Source organism: Spinacia oleracea, chromosome 6 (assembly GCF_020520425.1).
Source record: "Spinacia oleracea cultivar Varoflay chromosome 6, BTI_SOV_V1, whole genome shotgun sequence".
NCBI classification, from domain to species: domain Eukaryota; kingdom Viridiplantae; phylum Streptophyta; class Magnoliopsida; order Caryophyllales; family Amaranthaceae; genus Spinacia; species Spinacia oleracea.
Window position 1 is genome coordinate 144,149,074 of NC_079492.1, and position 23,820 is coordinate 144,172,893.

A 23,820-nucleotide genomic window follows, 5' to 3' on the forward strand; every position below is an offset into this window, starting at 1 on the left:
GTTCAGATAAGTTCAGTTCAGGAAAAATAAGTGGAAATCAGGTGAACAGAACGCAGCCTAAGTATCTCGATAATTGGTTTATAGCAAGATTAGTTTGCAAGCATAGAAGTAGTTGTATGATAAGAGCTAATTAATGGAGGATAAAGATAAGGAGTCCGACGAGGCGAATGAAGAGGGATAAAGATATATAGCTGGGATATCACATATTTGACATTGAATTTGAATAGTTGATCTTAACAGTTAGGTAGCTTGGAAGTTGTAATTCACTAATTTGTACAATTAATTGGGTACGTACAACTTTTGGTTGAATTGAGTTTAATTAGGGCATTTTATTATAAGGATAAATATATTATATATGGGGCCTTGATCATTATGATTGTTGGTTATTCATAATGTGTTAGATGTGTTATTTGTACGCATCAGTTCACTATTACAATGGCAACTACTCCGTAGTAATTACTTAGTTGTACTCTCTCTAAGAAGATTGTATTAGGACGGTCACGGTATAGCTCCGTAGCTTTCAACCCTTAACCACTCGTTTCATGCCGATAATTTTAAATTTTTAACGGGAATGATTTTGTATGTTAAGCGAATGTTTATTCATAAGAATGTTTTTTTTTTTTGCAAATGAGCCACAAGGGAGGGGATGAGAATCGATCCCAGGATCACCTGGAACCGGGATGGAAGCTCTAACCAACTGGCTATCCAACCGGGATGTTTATTCATAAGAATGTTATATCACTGCAAATTATTTTTTGTTTTTTGTTCATAATTTACCAACCATCACCACTTTTTGTGGCCTTGTGGGATGACTTATTATTATTATTTATTGATTTTAAGTTTGAGGTGTAATTATATAGCCATGGTCGGCTCATGGAGATATTATAGGCGAATTTAGGAGTCGGGGCCTGACAGAAATTAGTGGCTACCAAATACTTGTAGGTTGTATCTTTTTTTCTTCTTCTCATATTTCAAGGGATCGGTAGGTTAAATAAAATTTTGAAACCTTGATAACATGTTAAACATAGCCTCTCTAAAAAAAAAAAAAAAAACCATAGTTAATTTCATGAGATTCAAAAGTAGCTAAAAGAAGAACTATTGATTCATTAATAACTTTGAATGATGTTGGATTTTGTCATAAATTTCAAATCCAAAAATGTTAGCCTTGAGTGAAGGTATAATGAAAAATGAGAAATGTTAGACAGTAACACTTTAAAAAAGGAAAGAGTATAATATTATCAGGCAATGAAAGCACCATGCTCTGACACATGGGTATATGACGGTTTATGACAGTGTCGGGGCTACAATGACGTCATGATTATGAGTAATGAGAAATGTTAGACAATAACACTTTAATAAAGGAAAGAATATAATATTAAGCAATGAAAGCACCATGTTTTGAGACATGGGTACATAGCAGTTCATGACAGTGTCAGGGCTACAATGACGTCATGATTATGGGGCCTTGTGCAGATTTTAGATGAGGTCCTCATTTAATTAAAAGAATTTGTTATGAATTGAACCCAAGACCTTGGGCATCATACAATAGAGGCTTTACCACTACTCCGACTTTATTTTTATTTACATTAACGAAACTACTTATTTTATATTCTGAACATTTGGGGGGCCTGTTCCGTCGCTCACCTCGCACACCCTCAAAACAGCCTCTGGTTCATGAACATTTATTACCAGAATGTATCCCTTCTAGAGTTAAAAATCTCGTTATCAAAATTCGTAGAATTACTCTTACAAAATTACTTATCTCTCGTTATCGAAATTCTTACAGCATGCTGTAGAGGTTTAACTTCAGCTGATACGAAATACTCCATCCATTCCATAATTATGTTCGATTTTGCATTGTACGCCAATGCGCCAGTGCTATGGGATTTGCCTTATGTAAGTAAAAAATGATGAATTAAATTGTGACACTCCACTCGCCGCCAATGCAAAAGGATGTGACCGAAAAGAATGGAACCCTGCTTTGCTCTACTGTTAGCTTAAGCGAAGCTTTTGTTTACACGCTTAGTACATTAAGGCAGTTTACTTGTTTTTTTTTTTACGCATAGCACACCCGGTTCACCGGAGCTTAGTTCTGACTACATTAAGGCAGTTTACTTGCTTAAGCTTAAGAAATATCTAAAAGGCACAAAACCTAAAAAGGTGAGAAAGTCGAGGTTTAATGAGCTAGCAAGCTTAGAAGAGATTTGAATTAAGAGCATTTCTCCTCGACCAAGACAGGGGAAATGCTCTAATCTAAGCCTTCATCTCGTGCTACATAGCAAATCTCCATTATATATCATTATTATCTCTGATTACACGTTAATCAAAATTATTAAATTTTGATATTATTAGTTGTTGTTTGGTTGACATACAAAAATATGAGAAGTTAGAATTCTTAGGAATTGCAAAGTTTGTGAGTTGTTTGGTTGACAAAAAGTTGATGAAATTTCAACTTCCAACGAAATGTAGGAAATTGCTTACTTAGTCCCCTTTATCTAAGTAGAAATTCTCATAGGAAATTACTTCCAAATTATTAACCGAACAACTTTAGCGAGTATTAAAAAAAAAAAAGTTTTATGGCTACAAAGAAATGAGCCCAGACCATATGGGCCAGCCCAAACATCAAACATTCAAAGTATCCCATTTTATTTTGATTCAAGATTCTAGAACCTTCCCTCAAAAAAGAGGAAAAAAAAAACGTAAAAAAGCGGGAACGCATGAGCAATGTTGTTCCTGGTATAGCTTAGGTCACGTTGAAAACTTGAATCGCCCCTTTTCAAATCCCCGTTTATATCGTGTCCTTAAAATTGACCCCACACATTTTCTGCCAAACATTTACACAACCATGTCTGGAGCTGCAGGCGTTCAAGCTCTGAAGAGGATTCCTCGCATCAAATTCCCTCAACGTCATCCTAAACAATCTGCTTCTGGTAATTTTCCTTAATTTGACCGAATTATTTTGTGATTTAATAGGTTTTTTCGATTGATTTCATGTTGCATTTGTGTTTCTTTTTTATGTTGTAATCTACGGAATTAACATTTGGATTGATTTAATTGTTTATGTAAAATGTAATTAGGTTATTTTATTGTTAATGTCTGTGATTTTGTGCAGATTTTGATGTTTTTAGGGCTAGATTTGAACTCCTTTGTTCTATCGTATGGCATTTGATTAGCGGAATAATTCTTGATTTGTTCAAAATGTAGAGAACATTAGTTGGTGTTTTGTTTTGTGAGATAGTTGGATAAGATACGATTCATTTGAACTTTTAGATTTATTTGTGTTCAACTGCTGATGTTTGTAGTTAGGCAGGTCTTGTTGATGGATTTGTATGATTGTGTGGAAAAAATGAGGGCATTTGTAGGTTAAGATGGCGTCAACCGAATCTACGAGCTTATGTTGAACATAGATGGAAGCAGTAGACTGAAATGCTGAATTAGGAAATGTAGAATGAAGGAATTGTAGTAGTCCTTAACCAATTAGGAAAAATCGAAACATCAACTGAAACAATAACACTATGACTTTGCCTGAAACAATATAGATTTTGTCTGCTATTAACATTATTATAAATTAAGAAGGTACTATAGTTAGTTTGGATTTATCTGGATGAAAAGTCATTTTTAGGCCTGAAGTTTCAGTTAAAGAAGAGGTCTTCCCTGAGATTTCCCAGTGTCGATTTTTGAAGTTTCCTGAATAGAAATGTGACCTTTTAGAGATTCCTTACACTAAATAGTATAGTGGTTTTAGTTAGAGTTTTGATAAGTGTTTGAATTTTATGCGTATAAGATTTGTTTCCTTTGTAAAAGGGTTTAGAAGCTTTTTTGTTTCGAAATTCTTTTGACTGGTTTGTCCCGTTCACTTGAGCTTCCTTGTTTTCCCCTTTCATTGGTTAGGCCGATTTTTTTTTTTCTGTTTTGATGACTACAGAACTGAAAAGTATAACATGCTAATTGATGAAGGAGAGTACTCTTTTGTAACTTGTGGGAATAACATATTGTGGTTATTGACCAACTAGGGAGCATGGTTACGTGGTCAACTAGCTTAATGTGTCCGTATATCACACAAAAACAACATGTGTAGGACATGGCATTTTGGGATTGCTAAAAGTCATGTACATATAATTTATTTTATGCTTTGGGCGTACATCGACATGAACCAAAGACTTGCATATGTATTCAAATCTCGCAAGAACAATTAACGAGGGCATTTACTGACCTTCTCTTGGAATTTTATGCCCGGTGATGAATGAAATATTTAACAAGTATAATGAAAATAAGTTTTTTAACACTTGTACTCCATTCTCTATAGCCAAAAGCTCATCATTATATCACTCTTTTAACTCTCACTCACTGACTCCCAAATTTGTCGTAATTTTTTTGGCATTCATTGCTCATACCATGCATTGTACAATGTACATTGTTTTTTTTTTAACTTAGTAAGATATCTAAGTGTCAAATTTAGCAATTTTCTGTCAATTAAAAACACAAAGCTATCATATCTATATGTACTTTTTCTTAATTGTATTCGTCTGTGGAACTTTTTATATGCCTGTATTTTACTGGTTACTGTTTTCCAAGTGAGCCATTAAAAACCTAAAAAGTCTTAAATTTTGTAATATGCTCAATGTTTTCCCATGCACAAGTCATAACAATGATGGATATGCAACCATTATGCCCCCATTTTATTCATTTGTGTGTGTGTGTGGAGAGTGGGCTGGAAGAATGAAAGGTAGTGTTTGGTGTGGCAATCATTTTCAAGTTCATTTGAGGAGTTCTCCTTTCATGGGAGCTGCAATAAGGCCAATGAGATTATTTGCTTATTGCAATTATTTATGAGAGAATATCAACGTTGTCCTGGGACTTGGTGGTCCACACTCCATAGTACAGGTTTTAACCAATGGACCACTGGCCATTGGGGGATCTGGTCCTATCTATTCTTAGGAAGTCTGGACATCTTCCATTTGTCTGAATGAAGTTCTCTTTCAAGCAGTTTTCAAAAGAAAATATTATCCTAAGGGATTAGTAAATTGTTGTTTATCATTTAAAGTTAGTGTAGGTATCCATTTTCTGTCTTTGTTTTCGAGAAGATATCTTTATTTCCCGAATTCAATTGTGTGACTTGGTATAATTGGTCCAGTGATGATAAAAAGGAATTACTAAATTGTTGTCTACCATTTGAAGTTGGTTTAGGGATCCAGTTTCTATCATTGTTTTGATAATTTGATGAGTCTGATCTATATCATTCTTTATTTCCTGAATGCAAGTGTGTGATTTGCTATAATTGGTCCCATCTTATCCTGTTGGAGTATTGGAGATTGGTTCTAGGCTTCTAGCTAGCTTAAAGCTAGACTTGAATTTGGGTACTGAAATCACCGTGAGTTTGGAATTGTCGGACTGTCTATGATGTTCCAAATTGAAAAAATGCTATCGTTTGAAAGCACTTAGGGGGCGTTTGGTTCGCATATTGGTATGGGTTGGGAATCAGGAATGAGATCGAGGTGGTATGGGTTTGAACCTTGATTCTTAATACCATGTGTTTGGTTCAGGTAGTAAAGGTATGAGCCAAACCCACCTCCCCCCCGGGTTTCTAAACCCTATACCTTGGGGTTTAAGGTATGGACTTGAAACTCTTAAATTTTCAACCAAAAACATGGTATGTGTTCAGACCATTCTGAACCCATACTTCATACCTAGAATCCGCGAACCAAACACCCCCTTATATGCTAAGTAATTGTCTCTATTTTGGTATGTTTGAGGGTTAAACAACTGATAGTTATTAAATCCTGTTCACGTTAATGACTGACTTAAACATTTAAGAAAGAATTGCTGAAGCAATCTGCAAGTCCTTTTTTCCTTATCAGATTGTTTTTGCTTCCTGTTTGCCAGATTCTCTTTCCCTGTCAACAGATGATGCTTTGAAGGCGTTCCTATCAAGGTCAGCTTCCAGCAACTCCTCCTTGTCTGCCTCAGGGAAAGCTTCTGATCAGCCTAAGCGAACACCAGTCTCAAAAGATGAGATAGAAGCTATACTGGTACCACAATTCATCTTAAAACTTCATTTTCATTCGAACTCCCCTTCCCCTCCAAACTCTTCGAAATTTCAACATCGTGTTCTGGTAACTAGTTTGTGTGCTCATCTACTTTTGTTTTTTCTCTCTGCAGTTGGGTGGTTGCATCTAAACTCATTGATGTAGTCGATGGCTATTCCTTGTAATAACATTTTGGTGGATATTTGGGTAAATTTGATTTCACTTTGAGATATTATTGTTGCTGTTTCAACCTCAGTGAAGGATAGGCAGCATTGGTTGGACTGGTCAGTACACATCAACAAGGTTGATTCACCAGTTGATGTATACCTTACCATATGTTTGAAAATACCATATACTGAATGGAAATCATACCATGATTGCAATATTTTCAACTTCTGAGATATTAAGCTATGTTCAATAAGTTGCACCTATTCGTGGTATTATGCGAACTATATTATCTTATACTACATATTTTGTTGATTATAATCTAGATTGATTTTCCTGCATTAAAGCTCCTTTATATATATTGCTTATTAGGGGTGAGCACAACATGGTACCCTATTAAAATTTCAGGAACCAGAACTTGAACCTTACAAGTTCCTTAAAATGGGAACCGGAACCGGAATCTGTTGCAACAGATTCCTGAAAATGAACAGGTTCCAATTCTGTCATTTTAAAAATTTAAATAAAGTATTTCTAATTTATTGAAAAAAAAAATCTACTTTATGGTTTGGACTTTGATTGTTTTATAGTTTGGGTTTAAGATGTAATTCTATATTTATATTTTCCAAACATTAGCTTGGATTGTTTTATATTTTGGCATATGAAGCATTTTTATATGGGGTGCGATTCCTTATTTTGGGTACTCCATATTAGAATTGGTGTATACAGGATACTCGTTCCAAAAAATTGAGAACCGGAACCTGTTGCAACAAGTTCCCAAATTTGTTACCCGGAACTTTGCGGTTCCTAACAGGTTCCGGTTCCGATTCATGGTACCCTGACTTTTTGCTCTCCCCTATTGCTTATCTGGTAATACCAGAGCTTCCTGGGAGGCTGGGACTTAAACCTGCAGTGCTTGCCAGTCTGCTACACAGTTTATGTTAATCCTAGATTACCTTGATGAATTGGGAATAATTACAGTACAAAACGTAGTAGATTGGGAATGCAGAAGTGCAGAACAACCTTTAACTTGTGTTTTTATTTCTGAGTAAACAGATGAGATTAGTTCCAGTTTTTGAACTGTACAATACAAACAGGACTAAACACAGGTCAGTGAAAAGCTTACTGAGGTATGTCACTACTTGTTGTTGATGATTGTTTTTCAAGCATTTCAATCATAGGTTCAAGCACAACAGACTTTGGATTCGTCATTGGTGGGCCCTTCTCTCTCCTCTCAAGCTCCTCAAGCCTGAAGGTAATCAGCCTATCCCAATTCCCTCCTTCAAACAGCACTCCAGCTTTACCATCAGTAATCCTCTGCACAATACCACAATACATATAGTATGGATTGTTCGGGTTCTTAACAAGGGCGATCATTCCCGGCAACAACAATGGCAATTCAGGTGGTTTCGACTTCTTTGAATTCATTACCATCTTCATTTCTTCATCTCCTTTATTCTTTTTAGGTGGTGGTGGGTTTTTCTCGATGAATTTCCTGAGGCCTGTTTCGCCACCAGGAAATCCACCAGTAAGGCCTAAAAGCTCCTTATCGAAAGCACCTTCTGGTATTTTCTCATCAATTTTTGAGGTTTCAACTGCTTTGTCATCCAAATCTTCCTCTTTGTTTTTCTCGGTTTTTTGTTGTGGTGGGATTGGACTTTCTTTCTTTAGCTCTTCAATGATGCCAGTTTCGCCGTTGCATAAACCTCTGCCACCTAAGATTCCGTACAGATCAAATTTAGCAGAAACTGTGATTGTTGTTTTGGGACATGAAGTGGAGATTGATCTTTGAGTTAGTAGTTTGATGTGGTTTTGGCCAAGAAATTGGGATTTGTGAAGAAGGGCACCTTGGAAGCTTGGGGGTGATAAGGAAGAAGATGCCATAATTGCCTAAATTCAGTTTTCAGTAAGAGAGAGATAGAGAGAAAGAGAAAGTGTGTGTTGTTATTCTGAATTCTGACCACATAATTCCGGTGGGGTTTGATTCTGATCACATGTTAGCACAATACAAAAGCCATTGGCCTTCGATCAGTCAAATTCTTTGTAGGCTTCTATAGCTCATTTGGCAAGGTAAAATCTTGTACCAGTACGTAACAATCTCACAACGAAAAAAGTTTCAAATTTTAAGTGCGACTACTTTAACTTCTTTTATTTATCTTTTTGGACACAAGTTCAACATATTTAAATATACGGATATTTCATGAAATACCCCCGAGTTTTGAAGTAATTCACCAAATGCCCATCAAGTTCCAATAATTCACCAAATACCCCTGACAATTGACTTAATGCCCAAAATACCCTTACTTTTAACGGTCCGTTGGTCCGCCGTTAGCCTAGTTTCATAATTCACCAAATACCCCTATTATTAAACTTATTTCACCAAATGCCCCAAACTTAATAATAGTTATTCTGATGTTCCAACGACTAGTTTTTTCGTTTGAAAAGTAGCTGTTGGTCTTGCTTAGCTATAAAAACCCATTTTCTGAATGTTTCTTGTAATTTAGATGTTGTTTTGCTTTGCTTTGCCAATTTCATTAGATTCGTGTCATGAGTTTTGTTTCAAAATCATCATCCACACACAATGAGTCCACATATATTAGAGTACCTAACCAATTTTGCTATTATGATAGGAAATTTGTCATCTGAAGCTCCGATACCACACTCAATAATCCACAAAGGTTGTACTACAAGTGTGATCTTTGCAACAATCTGAGATGGTGCTAGGAAGTAGTTGAGCAAGAAAACAGGGGGCAACATCATGAAGGACAATACAGGGGAAGCTTAGACGAAAGAGAAAGTACTGAAAATAGGGGAAACAGTAAGATGCAATAGGACTTGAAGCAAATGAAGAAAAAGTTGATACTGTAATGTCAATACAAGGCATCTTACTTTGATTTTGAAATGAAGAAAGGCTAATCCTATTTATGTCATGGTTTGGGATGGACAGGCAGAACTTAGGACTCAGGAGAGCATGCAAGTACTTTTAGCAAAGAAAGGTTAGGACTTCAGAGAACTCTTAGCAAAGAAATTGGGAGGCAACCAACATGTGAAAGAAGTCCGAGGGAAGGGTCTTATTATTGGTATAGAGTTGGATGTACAAGTTGGCCCGCTAGTTGATGCTTGTCGAAATTCAGGAATGTTAAATTGTTAATATTAACTGTTGGAAAAGGAAAATAGTGAGATTGGTTCCTCCACTGACCATATTAGGACAGGAGCTCGAAACAGGTTCTGAGATTCTCCTCAAGTGTTTCCCGTCCCTGGGTTGAAGCAGTTGAGTTGAATTTGTGTACGATGAGTCGATGCTTGTCAAATTTCCTTGTGACATCAATAGATCCAAAGCTCATAATTGGCATCGTAGCTGTAAATCAGGAATAAGTTTTCCTACTAGCTTCTCTTTGGATTATGCCTTGGGTTTAATGTACAAATTGTCATTTCAAGATATCCCACTCGTTAATCAGAACATTGATTTTCTTTGATGCTTGGATTCTTTTCATAAGTATCTTTCTCCCTTATTATAAGGCTTAGTTTGTTATTTTGATACCTATAAATTGTGTAGCTTTGTATTGAGTGGAACACACAATCAACATTATTATTTTCTCTTCTTACTACGTTTGTTCATAATTAGCCTTTAGATATTATCACGACTTTAGTGGATCAAGAAGGCATAAGCAAACAATAAGCAACGACTAATTTTCAAACGAAAAAACTAGCCATTGGAACATCAGAATAACTATTTTTAAGGTTGGGGCATTTGGTGAAATAAGTTTAATAATAGGGGTATTTGGTGAAATAACTTTTTAAAAAAAGGGGCATTTGGTGAATTATGAAACTAGGCTAACGGCGGACCAAGGGACCGTTATCAGTAAGGGTATTTTGGGCATTAAGTCAATTGTCAGGGGTATTTGGTGAATTATTGGAACTTGATGGGCATTTGGTGAATTACTTCAAAACTCGGGGGTATTTCATGAAATATCCGTTTTTTCTATTAATGATATTGTTACAGAGTATTCCAGTTTTTAGCCTGAGAGACTTTTTTTTTTTTTTACATAAACTTAAAGAAACAAAACTAAGTAAAATTATTAAAAGACATAAGAAAAGTCGAAGCCTCTCTTGGTAGGTTATGTGCTTGGTGAACTCTTTCACGATCAACGTTGTTGATGCAACAACAATCAAAGGTCATGCCAATCAATTTGATCTTCTCAAGCGTCCATTTTAGTTGCATATCCAAGACATTTACTTGCTGACGCAAGTCAATAAGCCTCTTTGAATCTGTAAGGATTGTAACTCTGTGGTACTCACCTTGTGAAGCCCATTGAAGACCCAAAAGGCACGCATTGGCTTCCGTTTGTAAAGTAGAAGCAGCTGATCCAGTTTGTGCACCTCCCAGGATTGTCGTTGTTCCCGTTAATTGTCCATCCAACTCCAAGTACCAACCCATACCTGCATTCCTAGTATCTTTGTGCGGTTGTGCCAAGATCCATTTATCACATTGTTTGTAATATCTCCTAGTAATTCATTACCTTTGATGATAACCCTATACTATCTAAGGGCTTTCTCCCTTTGCAACAAGGAGGATAAGGAAGTTCTATCTCCGAAGGGTGGTAATGATAGTCCAAGGAGTGTATTTTATTAGTACACTATTGACTTTTTGGTTGACTAGGAACAACCGAGTTTTCAGGAATGAAGCACGAGCCTGAGAAATTTATTATTATCTTAATCAAGTTTACATATATAGTCTTTCTCAAATACGTTGTACACATATTATCAAAAATAAAATGAAATAGGAGTACTTGTTTAATTACATGTATATGCGTAATTCAAAATTGTGTTGCAGACACTTGTTTTTTTGATGTACCATCCGATTTACCTTTAGGGCTAATTCGGATTCGGAGCGAGTTCTGAGTGGTTATGTTCCAGTCACCTCCCAATTGTTGTTGAGGGGGATCGAACACGAGATCCTCCCTACCAAGTTCAGCCTCAATCACCACTGAACTAACAGGCAACTGGTAGTTATAGATACATGTTTAAAGGGTTATACGTAGTAATTATGAAGGTGTGTCATGTAAAGCATAAATTTGCACATAATACATTAAATTATTAACTTTTTTTAGGCGAAATTATAAAGTGAGCTACATGTGTAATATTGGTTGGTTGTTAAATCTAGGGCTGTCAAAAAGTGATTCGATTCAAGAAACCGATCGACATCCGAACTGAATATATTCGAGAAGTAGATGCTCTTGAAACCGATCCGACATTGATCCGAAATCCGATTTGACCCGTCAATCAAAGACTCGAACCTGATCCACTAACAATCCGAGGAGACCCGTGACCCGATTAGTATCTGACTAGTTTTAACCGAACCCGCATCCGACCCAATGACAATCCGAAATTCGATTTTACCCGATAACAACTGCAATCGGCCCGACCCAATAAAACCCGATATCCGGTTTAACCCGATCTGAATGAACCCGAAATCGACTTTCAACCGAATTTTGGATGTATGCTTCAATGTGTCTTGAAAAGTGTAAAGATCAAATTTGGACGGAGAGACTAGAATTCTAAAAAATCATTATTTGGCAAGAAATATTAGAATAATAAAGTGATCCGAATTTGATAGTGAACTCGAGAGTTACTCGATCAATAAAACGTAAGATTACCCAACCCGATTTTAGCTTGAACCGCAACCGCAAACTCAATTCGTTAATGACCCGGATCTGAGTACGACCGATCCTAACTTGACCCGAACCCGAGACTCACGATCCAAACTTGACCGGAACCCGAGACTTTATCCGATCCAAACATGAACCGCTCGCGCAGTAAACCAGTTAAAATAATAACTGGATCCGGCATACACCCGAACCCGAGACTTATCCGATCCGGACATGACTCGTACCTGCTGTAGACGGTCAAAATAGCAACTGCATCCGACATACACCCGAACCAAACTAGACCCGAACCAAATAAAACCGATACAAAACCGTTTTAAACCCGAACCGGTTCTACCCGAACCCGAGATTTAACCGAACCGAAATTACCCGAACCGAAACCGACTCAAACCCGAAACAATATATTACCTGACTTCATCCGAACCCGAAGTTATCCGAACCGATTTGAATTGACCCGATATTATTTGATTTCAACAAGACCCGGACCGTTTATAACCAAGCCGAAACCGATTCGATGACCCAATTTGACACTAGTGAAATCTACCCTCCAACTTGAAAGTGACAAGTAGGCCCTGTAAGTTTCATCAATTGGTGGAATAATATTTTCACGTATTGAAAACCATGATTTGAACCAATCATATTTCCTGATGAAATTCTTATCGAAATTACCTAATGTGGTCCAATAAGTGACTAGGGTCATCAATCCAATTATATTTTATGGTAAAATTCTTACGTGAGTATAAAAATTCTCTGATGGAGGAGGTCTCATTATTAAGTTGGTCATGTTTTCCGGCAAAATCCTTATTGAGTGAATTAGTCTCACTAAGCACAATCCAATTTTTCAGTGGATGTCAACTAGCTTAGTTGGTAAAGTATTAAGTGGCTCTCTCAACACCAAAATAATTGTTAATGAAAGTCTTTGTTTCACCCATTGTAAAATTCTAACTTTTTTCCCCCCGCAAATCATGATATTGTGTTTGTCCTATTCATTCTGGTTTAATTTCATTTTCCTTTCACAAACAAAATTTACTCGAACTTAACTAAAGTTATTAGAATTTATTAAACACATATCTTAGTTGTAAGTTGTGCTTGAAAATATTCCGACCCATCTGATTTTTATCTTTTATCTTTATTATATATGGAGTACAATAAATTGAAAATTAGGTGAACGGAATATGAATTATGTAACTTTTTTATGCGATTACAAATGCGCTATTAAATACAAAGTAGGACGTAGAGTAATGATTAACAAATGTTCTAATTCTCAATATACTTTTATGGCTATTAGGGTATATGAGACACAAAGGTAAGGGAACTCAATACTCCGTACGTTATTTTGGCTCAAGTTTTACAAATATTCATACCCAAACTTACAAAATTATATCATGTTTTTCAGGTTGGATCGGGCTTCGTACCGAACTTTACTTTTAACAATTTATCATAATCCCTGAAATAAATTTTGTGCTCTCTGAACTCTCAAATTATTCGGGCTAAATCGGGCCGAGCGAATGATGATCAATTCTCTGGCGGGCCATAATAAGTCAGATAATGTTTGCCGAGTACTACAACAACAACAACAACAACAACAACAATCAGATCAGAAATTCAGAATGTGTGACAATTGATCATAAATTGATAATACAAGACGTATTCTTCTTCCCCATTGGTCGATTTTTTTAAAATATTTTTTAGCTTTTCACAGCACTAAACACAACAAAAAACACCAACTCAACCCCTTTCCCTTTCTCTTTCTCTTTCTTTCTCTCTCCTCCATTGCCAATCCACTTCGCTCCAACCTCCATTAAAGGTACTTCCTGTTTTTGTCTTACTATGCTGCGTAATTTAGAAAGTTTCTAGCTTAATTATGTTTTCTTCTTCTATTTCAATATTGGCTGGGAATTTTGCAATTGCCACATATTATTATTGGTACTTTTGATTTTTATTTCCATGTTTGCCCAAATTAGAATTGGATTACGTTGGATGGTTATCAAGATGATGATCACTTGAGCTTTTGTTAAGCTTTGTCTTTTGTAAGTACGCTGATTTTTTTAGGTTGATTCATTCAAAATTGATTTGGGGTTATCATGTATTTGAGTTCAATTTAGTACTTCCATTGATAGATTGAAGTACGGGAAATTTTCGGTTTTTTTAGGGTTTAGAATTCCTTTGAAGGATTATGATCGGTGCGGAAATTTGTGTTTTTTTTTCCCAATTGGGGTTTCTATTTTAGACGAAGGGGTAATGAATTATGTTAACCTGGTGCGAAATTTTGAGTTTAACATGGAAGTGTGTTGGGTTTATTGAGCAATTAAGCTAAATATGCTGGAAAGAAATGTCCTTTAATTGATTAATTTGATGGATCAATTGAGGGATACTTTTTGGGATTTTAATTTAGGTGATTGAAACTCTTGCCGGGATTGTGGAGTGAGAATAGATGAAGACACTTGGGATTGAGCAGGATTTTTTTTACTGATGAGAGATGTTGTTTCATGGTGCAACATGTGCTGCTTATGATTTCAAGTAAATAGTAATGGAGCAGTTTATTTGAATTTCTAAGTGCAGCTGTGGTTGAGATTAAGTTTGTTTTCCCATGGGTTATCTATGGGAGTTTGATATGCTGGATCATTGCAAAGAATGCGAACTTCATCAACACATAGAGTTGATGTGCATACCAGCAATTAGTATTCCTAAAGCTGTTGCCAAATACGTACGTCGTATATAGATTTGAACACTGACTCATCAGGGCTCCACATATATAAATTGCTACATGTGTAATGTTGGGTCGTATTATATGCAAGTTCTATTTGCCATACTTGACTTAGAAGTACATAGTTATATGTAGCTTATGTACCCTAACCTTGTACTGATGTCCTGCCATGTCGATACCTGTAGGACTGCTACATAGCCTTAAAGAAAGTATCTTTGAATTTCAAAATACCAAAGCTTTTTGTATGATGTAGGAATGTAGGATCATAGGAGTGTTGTGGTTCCAACTTCTATTGAGAAATTCCATCTGATAATCTGATTAGGCTAAATAGTCGACTTGATTGTTCTCTTCAGTATTTGTAGATCACATTTGCTGAACCTATTTATGGTGTTTCTTCTAGTTGACCTTCCACAAACATATATACGAAGTACTTCTTTATTTGTTTAGATGAGAAAGCCGGGAAGGGAGACTAAGGGATCAAGTTCCCTTGTTTGGATGTGAGATTTTGGATGGAGAGGGAAAGGAGTAGGTAGGGATCCAGGTAGGGATCCATCTATCTTATCCTTTTAATTAACTAAATTTCCAAATCGGATCGATTTGAAAGGAAAATCGTCTTTCTGCCTTGTCTGTCTCCTTCCCATCCATAGCATAGATTTAAAACATACCACACAAACCGATGATTATGCCATTTTTTTAATATTACAAGACAGCTTGAAGCAAACAAGGACTCTCATTGTATGGTTCTGTAAGGGCCATCTACCACACAGTGGATGATAAAGAAAGTGAAGGATATACTTTCTTCATTCATGGAATCGGTGCAGTGTGAAAAATTGTAGGTTAAATGAGTAAAAGTAATCTAGTTGGACTTGGGAGCTTATATATGTAATTAAAGAGATGATGCGGGGTGGGAGATGTTTTGATAAAGAGTAGATTGTGGTATAAGAGTAGTTCAATGTCAAATAGTAGTTTTGGAATTAATCTATTATCTACGGTGTTCAGTGAATAGTACTAGTACATTGGAAGAATTTATTGGAGTGAATCTACACTTTTCCGATTAGCTAATAAGCAAAGTATATTGAAGGGTATATTTGCTAAATATTAAATGCGCAAAACACTTTTAAATACCAATTGTTTACCATACATCGCCATTTCAGTGTAACATGGTCCCATGTCTGTATGTGTCATTTTACACATGTAAAGAGCAAACTACTACATATAATTCAAGAACTGCTAATTTACTGCACTCTTTTATAATGTTTGCTAATGATTGCCTAATACAGCAATAATCATTTTCAGTTGTTTGGATGATTATACATATGAGTTATGACTATCGCCTTCCTGTTGGTCCTTTTGCGTTAATAGCTACTTCATTAACGGTTTCTGACATGAAATTACCTCAGTGTCTGGCTTGTACTTTGCAGCCATTTTGGAGAAAAGAAGTTCCTTAATGGGTGATGGACCTAGAACTATAGAGATCATACCAAATTATTTTGAGACCTCAGCTTCCGCAGATTCTCCCCTACCCAGAAGTTCAGATACTTCAATATCTGGTGAAGATTCTCCTCATACATCAACATCTGGCACACCATCTCATCTAGAAAGAAATTCGTTCTCTTCAAATACAAGTACCAACAGTGCCATCAGGTACCTTTAAAAAAATAAAAATAAAACATAGGAGTATTGTTTTTAGTTGATTCTTATCATTATTTTCCTTCCTTTGACCTCAGCATTGTTCAGAATCGTTCATTGTCTAAGAATAAGTTCCGAACTGCTTCATTCATGTTGAGGTTATTTAGTTTGAAGGGGCTACGGAATATCACTGGTCTTAATGGTGATGAAAAGGTAAATACAGTTAACTTCGCTTACTCTTCTTTCATCTTTGAGATAAGAATGTAATCTGACTCTTTTCATCTTCAACTTGCAGGTTGAGTTGAGTGCTGTAGAATTAGAATCCCTTCGATCAGAACTTGCTGATGTAGAAGAAAGAGAGGCCCATTTTAAAGCACAGTATGAAATTTGTATTTTCCTCTTGTATACATGCATTGAACTGACCAAATTATTGTATTCTCTCATTAACATATTGCCTCTAATATAGGTTGGAACATCTTGATGAAATTTTGCGGTGGTCTCGATTATCAGGATACTTGAATATGAGAACAGTAAGTTTCGTATTAGTCTAAGTTCGTCTTATAACACACACACACAAAAAAAAAAAAAAAAAACAAAAAGAAGCTGTAATATTAGCAATATTAGGACCAACTATAAAACTCCATATTACTTGCATTTTGATGCAATTATTTTTTGAAATCTTTCAGCGATGGTCAGCACTACCAGGTGAACTACCTCCTATTGATGATTGTGATGTTGATGACTGGGTCCCACGCTTTACAGTCCTGCAAGGATCATGTATCTTCTTCTACCTGTCTTCTACAGGTAACAGATTTCTTTGTGCATTTTCTTCAAACTTTTATTCATCGCGACATGTTTAATGAATATAACTATACTGGAGTATTTATTTTTGATGGTATCTTTGAGTTATAAGTGCTCCCAAGATGTGTCATATTAAGAAGTCAGAAATGAAGGGATTTTTCTTGATGAACCTGTTGGATCGTTTTGCTTATATTGGAATTAATTATGCTCCGTATTCACTATGGAATAGAGGGAGCACTTTATGTTGTCATATTTTGAGCCGTGTTTGAAAGTCTAATTCAAACTGTGCATATGTTTTTTTTCCTTTTCCCTTATTTTGGTGGAGTGTTGCCGTGTTTGTGCATGTGTCGAAGTTTTTAGTTTCATTGGAACATATTTTTGTACTTGTTTGTGCGTAATATTGGAGAAAAGTTTGTGGAGTTTGATTGCATAGGAACTTATTACCTGATAGTCTGATAAAGCTGCTGCAGATTTAAGTCCTCAGGATTCAGCTCTTCTTTCCGATATTGTTGAAATAGGCTCATTGCCAAGTATAGTTCGAGAAGGTGAAGAAATTTGGCACTGCTTTTACATTGTTACCCGTCATGGACTTAGAATTGAGTGTGCCAGTGGCTCCGAAATACAGGTAAATCCATCAACTTTCCCTCCACTTTATATAATTTGTTATTTGTCACTTATTAGTAATGTCATTTATAACTATTACAGTAAATCTTAACTGAGCAGACTCTGCAATGAACTTGTATGAAATTTCATAACTTTTTTTTGTTAGATTTCTGTTCTTAGCGTAGATTCGTGTATTTCAATTGGAATTCTGGGTTTAGTGTTCTTGATTGTTTTCTGATGCTGGGATCTTAACTTCATGGCACAGGTTGATTCATGGTTAAGAGCGTTACGGACAGAATGCAAGCTCAGACCTGATAAAATAGACCCTGGTGATCAAAATTGTGAAGGCAGCTCTCAACATTGTATATAGCTATGAAAAACTAAAGCTATTGAAAATGTCTCAGTTTGACTTGCTAAAATTTGTCATTGGCTTGTAAATATAACCACATTCAAGGTAAATAAAGGTGTTAACATTGGACAGAATAACTTGTGACATCTTCGATTTTGAATGAAATATGTCACATTCGGCTACAAAATATCCGAAATTTCTCAGCTTATATCTACTAATGAAATTCACAAAACGTTCTAACAACTTCGAAAACTTCCAAATCACTTGCAAGATTGGCAAATTTTGAAAATCTTGAAGATTTATTCATCATTTCGCGTTTTTGGCACTTCTTGATGTAAGACGATTTAGGCCACAGGCTCATGAGTAGCAGCAATGTGCTTGACCCTTCGTGCCCCTATGACACTACGAGCAATAGCATCAATCATCATGGAAGGAACCTCTCAAATCCCACATTCATTTAAAGATGGCACTGGGTTAGCCGATTAGACATGAAAAAAGCACGATCAGACAATGGCATGGAACAAACAAGGCCTGACACGAGCAAGGCACGACTAGACATGTCAAAACACGTTAAATTGAGTGAAATTAGACTTAGACATGAAAGCATGATCCGACCCGACACGTGGACTTGGGCCGTGCCGCCTTTTGAAATTTCGACACAGATCGTCTCGACAAGAAACAAGTGGACTTGCATGAATCGTTCCTTTTAGTACCAAGCCACGTGATCTCGACACGAAATACGGCCCTACCCAACCATCTTTACATACATTTGCTAAAAAAAATGATTGATACCATAACCATTCCTTAAAGTCTAAAACAAAACAAAACAAGGCAAGCAAAGACAAGGCACTTCCAAAGACAAAGGAAAAGCATCTACCGACGACTATAAAAACAAACCCTTGCAGTTGCGTTACTAGTCCACAGTCTACCACCACTCACTCACTGTGATATCTATCGCCTTCTTTCTCTCTCCTCATCCAACTTCCCAAAATGAGGTCCCAGATTTACAGATCTGCTACTAAGGCTGCTCGCTCTTTTCTCTCCTCTTCCAAGAACGCCTCCTCCCGCTTCCTCCCTGGTGAGATCATCTTTGATTCTGCTTGATTCGATTGTTTTAGAAATGTGCTTTAATCCTTAGAAACTATTAATGTTGTTGATTGAAATTCGAGTGATCCTTTCTGTTTTTTGCTGTTTTGATTATTAATTGAGATTTGATTGATTATCTGAAAAGTGCTAGGGTTTGATTGGAACTTCAATCTTTGAATGTGGATTATTACTGTAGAGATCAGACATACCGTGCTTTGATTAGAATGGAGGTTGTTGACCTTTTGGTTCTTGATTAGTTTTTGAAATGGATGTACAGTTTGGTTAATTGGTTTGAATTTGAAGAGCTAATATAATGGAATGAGAGATTTATCGTTAGATCAGGGACATTTTGAACTATGGGTTACACAGATGAGCTTAATTAGCACACCAAAAAGTGCATTTTTCTGGAAAGTCATCGTCTTGTTTGATTAGTTTTTCGGGTTGGCGATTATTTAGTATTGTTACAAGATAATGGGTGAATTCTTAATTGAAAACGAATGATAGAATCCACTCCTTATTTGTTTTGTCAATTATGATGGATTATGAATGGTTCTGGACTTTTATTTTGTTGTCTGTATTGCTATGTCTCTTCATTACAGCTTGAAGGGTATGGTTTTTATCTTAGCTGTTGCTATACGATATGTAATCGGATGAATCTGTGTGCTTTCTTAAGTAAAATGGCTTTTTGTTATTGTATTATGTCTTACTTTAAAGTTCTTATTGTGTATGAAATGCAGAAGGAAGAACGGTAGCTGCTACTGCAGCAGTTTCCTTGAGAGGGAAGGCACCTTACTTGGCTTCTTTTGGAGGAGCCAATGCGTCAGGAACATGGTTGTCCACTGCTTTGGCCATCCCTGCTGCAGGTATGGAGATTTTACCTTGCAAATGAATTTGCGAATTTTATTTGGATAGTGGTTTTTATTTTCGTTTCATGTCCTTCTCCCTTTGTGGGTGTGTGGTAGCTGAATTGATGAATTGTTTTTCCCTTTGTTATTTGTGTTTTCAAAATTTCGGGTCTATGAAGTTTCAATCATTAGATATGTTTTAAGGGTAGAATGTTTTCCTACTAGTAAAATGCAATAACTAGATTTGAGTGATGGAAATATGACATCTTTATGGGATCCAAAAAAGGATGTATTGACATGACAAATGGGATGGAGAAAGTACTTTATTTGTGCTCATATAGTCATATATCATGGTAACAACATGGTACGCTGTTCAATCTACAATGACTGTAATTTGAAGAACCTAGGCTTGATTTTCCCCCATAACAGTCTGTAGAAAGTTGTATTGACAAACGTTAAATCAGGAATTTCATTGTTTATGCACTTGATATTAGTTGGTCAGTTGTCCACCGGTAAATGTATGTCATGGGCCTTTGTGAGTTGACACGAAGGAGTAGTAATTACTCGTTTTGCCATCGACACCCGGAACCTCTTCCGTATCAATTAGTAGAAAAGCAGCCTTGTCACTTGCTTGCAGCAGCAGTGCTGAACCTCGTCTAGAAAATCTAACTTTTTCAATTAGGTCAAGAAGTAGTTGTTGTCTATGCATTGTGTAACACGAGCCGTTTATTTCCTGAATTTCTCCTGACATATGTCGATACTATATTAGCTGAACTATACTCTGATTTGCCGTCTCTAATCTGCTTTTTGCCTCTCATCTGTTTCCCAATGTAGCTTACCTGCTTCAGGACCAGGAGGCTTGTGCTGCAGAGGTACCTGCTTAAATTTCGTATTTTATTCCTTAACATCTCTTGCTTCTTAGTGTTAAGTACTCTTCCCCTGCAAATCATGAACAGATTCTGATAGATTTTTTGGTTCTGATTTGTCTGTAGTTTGAGCGGACTTTCATTGCTATAAAACCGGATGGAGTTCAAAGAGGGCTGGTAAGTTCTTTTGCTGCCTTTTCTTTTTTCACCATAGTGTCTTTTTTCACCATAGTTTCAGTTGGGATAGCTTTCCGGTCTTTTTAACAAACACAAATAATTGTTCCAATGTTCAGATCTCAGAAATCGTAGCACGTTTCGAGCGAAAGGGTTTCAAGCTCGTGGCAATCAAAGTAGTGATCCCATCAAAGGATTTTGCCCAGAAGCATTATCATGATCTATCAGAGAGGCCTTTCTTCAACGGCCTCTGTGATTTCCTGAGCTCTGGTCCAGTTGTTGCTATGGTGAGAAATTGCTTACCAGCTTTCTTTTTCCAAGAGTAGTCATGACTTCAAAGCTGTTTGTAACTAAAACTTCCTTATTTTCATAGGTTTGGGAAGGTGAAGGAGTGATCAAGTACGGCAGGAAACTCATTGGAGCCACAGATCCACAGAAATCAGAACCAGGAACCATCAGAGGTGATCTTGCAGTTGTTGTTGGAAGGTACTACTAACTCTAAAGCTCCATTTGGTTTCGTGTAAAATGTTTTTAGTGCAAAATGTTTCCATTAAAAATATTTTCCAAGGCAAAACGCAATTCCAAACTAGTTTTCCTTTGTTTGGTTCCTTAAAAGAAAATGGGAGAAGATGGTGAAGATTGAGGGGAAGAAGGGAGAGGGAGGTAGGGACGAAAGGTGGAAAAGTGGTCCCTCCCTTTCAAGTAGAAAAGGTTTTTCTACATTTGAATGAGTTATGGAAAATTGTTTTTCATCCTTTGCCAAACCAAACAACGTAAAATGATTGAAAAGGGGAAAATTGTTTTCCATAAAAACATTTTACACTCTACCAAACGGTCCCTTACTATTCGAACTATAGACTAATGATTGCTCAAATCCTGATGAACCACCGTTTAGCACTCTAAAACTGACTTCGTTGTTTGAATGTAGAAATATTATCCATGGAAGTGATGGACCAGAGACTGCTAAGGATGAAATCAAACTTTGGTTCAAGCCAGAGGAATTGGTCAATTACACACACAATGCTGAGAAATGGATCTATGGAGACAATTGAAGAACTCGTAGGGGTCATTGATACTTCAATTTAACCCTTTTCCCCTTGTTATAGCTTTACTTAGGTCCCATACAATTGGGAAAAGAAACATAGTTTTACAACAATAATTTAAAACACATTCTAGGTCCATGAATTCATCACATTATTTGCTCATGGGATTAGATTTCTGCAATAATGTAGTTCGGCTCATCATTTTTGTTCAATAAACTACGAATTTTAGATTGAAATGTTTGAGGTCCTTGAGGAAAGTGAGCCTGAAATGCATGACGATGGTGTTTTAACCGTTTATGAGGCTATGATATAAGCAACACATGAGAAGTGAGACTGAGACAAATGATTTTGATTTGATAAAGAGATAATCTGCAAATCATGGAGAAAAGTGAAATTTTTTGTGTTTGAAGCATAACAAAGTACTCCGAATTAACGAAGTTGGTAGTGGTTAACCACTTTGTCCCTTTACCAATTGGTTCGGGGTTCGTATCGCAACTTTTGTTAATGAAAAAATTTGCTCAACCCGCTCTTTACCTTCGACTAGCATATTAACCTGTGCAATGCACAGAAGCATTATATATAAAGTGCGAAAATTTTCATTGCTCGACATACAATTTTTAGGTTATTATAAAATGAGCCTAAACAAAATTCAGGAGTAACAATCAACTGCCGTGATATACAATATAATTTCGTCTAATATAGCAATGAAAAATAATTATTAATTAAAATAATAAAAATAAATGGGAAAAATTAAAACATAGTCATGGAAAAGGTGGAGATAGATAGATAGATAGATACTACGTAGATTGGAGCACGTGGAGCAAGAGAGTTAGTTGTTATTATTATCGGCAATGGACAACTTAGTTAGATACACCACTAACTAAAAGTTGGAAAATTCTTAATGCTAGCATTATACTTTTGCAAATTTTTATTGGTAACAAATATTTTACCATTTTCTCTAAAATAGCATTAATAATTTAAGTTTTCTCTAATCTAACATTATTTTAGTAAGATCATTTATACTACAAATAATACAAATTTTGTAGCCTTAGAATTAGTGCATTGATCAGGGAAGCCTTCTGATTGAAGGATCATTTCCAAGCTTTGTTTTGATGGTGCAACTTTGCAAGGACTGTGGCAAAGTGCTTAGCTTTTTTCCACTACAGTTCAGGTACAAGTATTGTTAAATACTATACTTTGAATGATGAAAAACATAAATACATAAAATTTGATTTGGACGAGATAATCTCTAACATGTGTTTTTGAAGAAAATTGACATTGTGAGAAATATGATAAAACATAATTAACATTATCATTATATATTAGATTAAGTATGTCATTAAATACTAGCCATATTACTAATCCAATATTAGCACACTAAACCCAATGCTCCACTTGGCCCAACAACTCAACCCAACACATATTCAATATATGAGTTACATAGGTTTATTTACAGACACTCAAAATATCATATTTCTTCCATGTGAGAGAAAAACTCCCACAACAACTAAATGAAGACTATTCATCTAACAAGTATACCATTGTAGTTTGTTGCTTATATAGAATTGAGAATCAATATACTCATAAACATACGTAATTTTTCTGCCTGGGCCTGGCCCAACCATGTCAAATAGAAGACACATCATTGTCTGATTTTCATCCTACATTTTAGTGCAATTTTATAATTCTAGAGGCTAGAGCGTAAGAGTTTGTTGCACCATGTTGAGCCTGTGTTCACAGGTTGTTGCACCATGTTGAGTCTGTGTTCACAGTTCTTTGTCCCAACTCATGTCTGCTCATATCGGTTGTACTTTTAAATAACATGTAGCCTAGTTTTTTTTGGTTCTACTAGCTACGAGGAGC

At 36.1% G+C, this 23,820-nt stretch overlaps 3 protein-coding genes across 3 annotated transcripts; 2 read left to right on the plus strand and 1 right to left on the minus strand.

Annotated features, from left to right (window-relative positions):
- Positions 1-2,681: 2,681 nt before the first annotated feature.
- Positions 2,682-6,512, plus strand: LOC110786409 (uncharacterized). The gene is made up of 3 exons (XM_021990960.2): positions 2,682-2,930; positions 5,884-6,029; positions 6,160-6,512. Exons 1-3 carry the CDS (start codon positions 2,846-2,848, stop codon positions 6,175-6,177), a joined length of 249 nt encoding a protein of 82 aa, XP_021846652.1. The 5' UTR covers positions 2,682-2,845; the 3' UTR covers positions 6,178-6,512.
- A 688-nt stretch (positions 6,513-7,200) lies between these two features.
- On the minus strand, positions 7,201-8,221 carry LOC110786408 (NAD(P)H-quinone oxidoreductase subunit S, chloroplastic). The gene has a single exon (XM_021990959.2). It carries the CDS (start codon positions 8,070-8,072, stop codon positions 7,311-7,313), a length of 762 nt encoding a protein of 253 aa, XP_021846651.1. The 5' UTR covers positions 8,073-8,221; the 3' UTR covers positions 7,201-7,310.
- A 10,531-nt stretch (positions 8,222-18,752) lies between these two features.
- NDK4 (Nucleoside diphosphate kinase 4, chloroplastic) lies at positions 18,753-22,336 on the plus strand. The gene is made up of 7 exons (NM_001428358.1): positions 18,753-19,021; positions 19,767-19,892; positions 20,709-20,746; positions 20,867-20,917; positions 21,034-21,201; positions 21,288-21,400; positions 21,843-22,336. Exons 1-7 carry the CDS (start codon positions 18,934-18,936, stop codon positions 21,964-21,966), a joined length of 708 nt encoding a protein of 235 aa, NP_001415287.1. The 5' UTR covers positions 18,753-18,933; the 3' UTR covers positions 21,967-22,336.
- Positions 22,337-23,820: the final 1,484 nt, after the last annotated feature.

What these genes read in the sequence shown, in the direction of transcription:
- NDK4 (NM_001428358.1), top strand. Translation starts at nt 18,934, where the DNA reads ATGAGGTCCCAGATTTACAGATCTGCTACTAAGGCTGCTCGCTCTTTT. An exon ending in AGGAGGCTTGTGCTGCAGAG is followed by an intron (nt 20,747 to 20,866) that starts GTACCTGCTTAA and finishes ATTTGTCTGTAG; the next exon opens with TTTGAGCGGACTTTCATTGC. An exon ending in CTTGCAGTTGTTGTTGGAAG is followed by an intron (nt 21,401 to 21,842) that starts GTACTACTAACT and finishes GTTTGAATGTAG; the next exon opens with AAATATTATCCATGGAAGTG.
- LOC110786409 (XM_021990960.2), top strand. Translation starts at nt 2,846, where the DNA reads ATGTCTGGAGCTGCAGGCGTTCAAGCTCTGAAGAGGATTCCTCGCATC. An exon ending in TCCTAAACAATCTGCTTCTG is followed by an intron (nt 2,931 to 5,883) that starts GTAATTTTCCTT and finishes CCTGTTTGCCAG; the next exon opens with ATTCTCTTTCCCTGTCAACA.
- LOC110786408 (XM_021990959.2), bottom strand. Translation starts at nt 8,072, where the DNA reads ATGGCATCTTCTTCCTTATCACCCCCAAGCTTCCAAGGTGCCCTTCTT.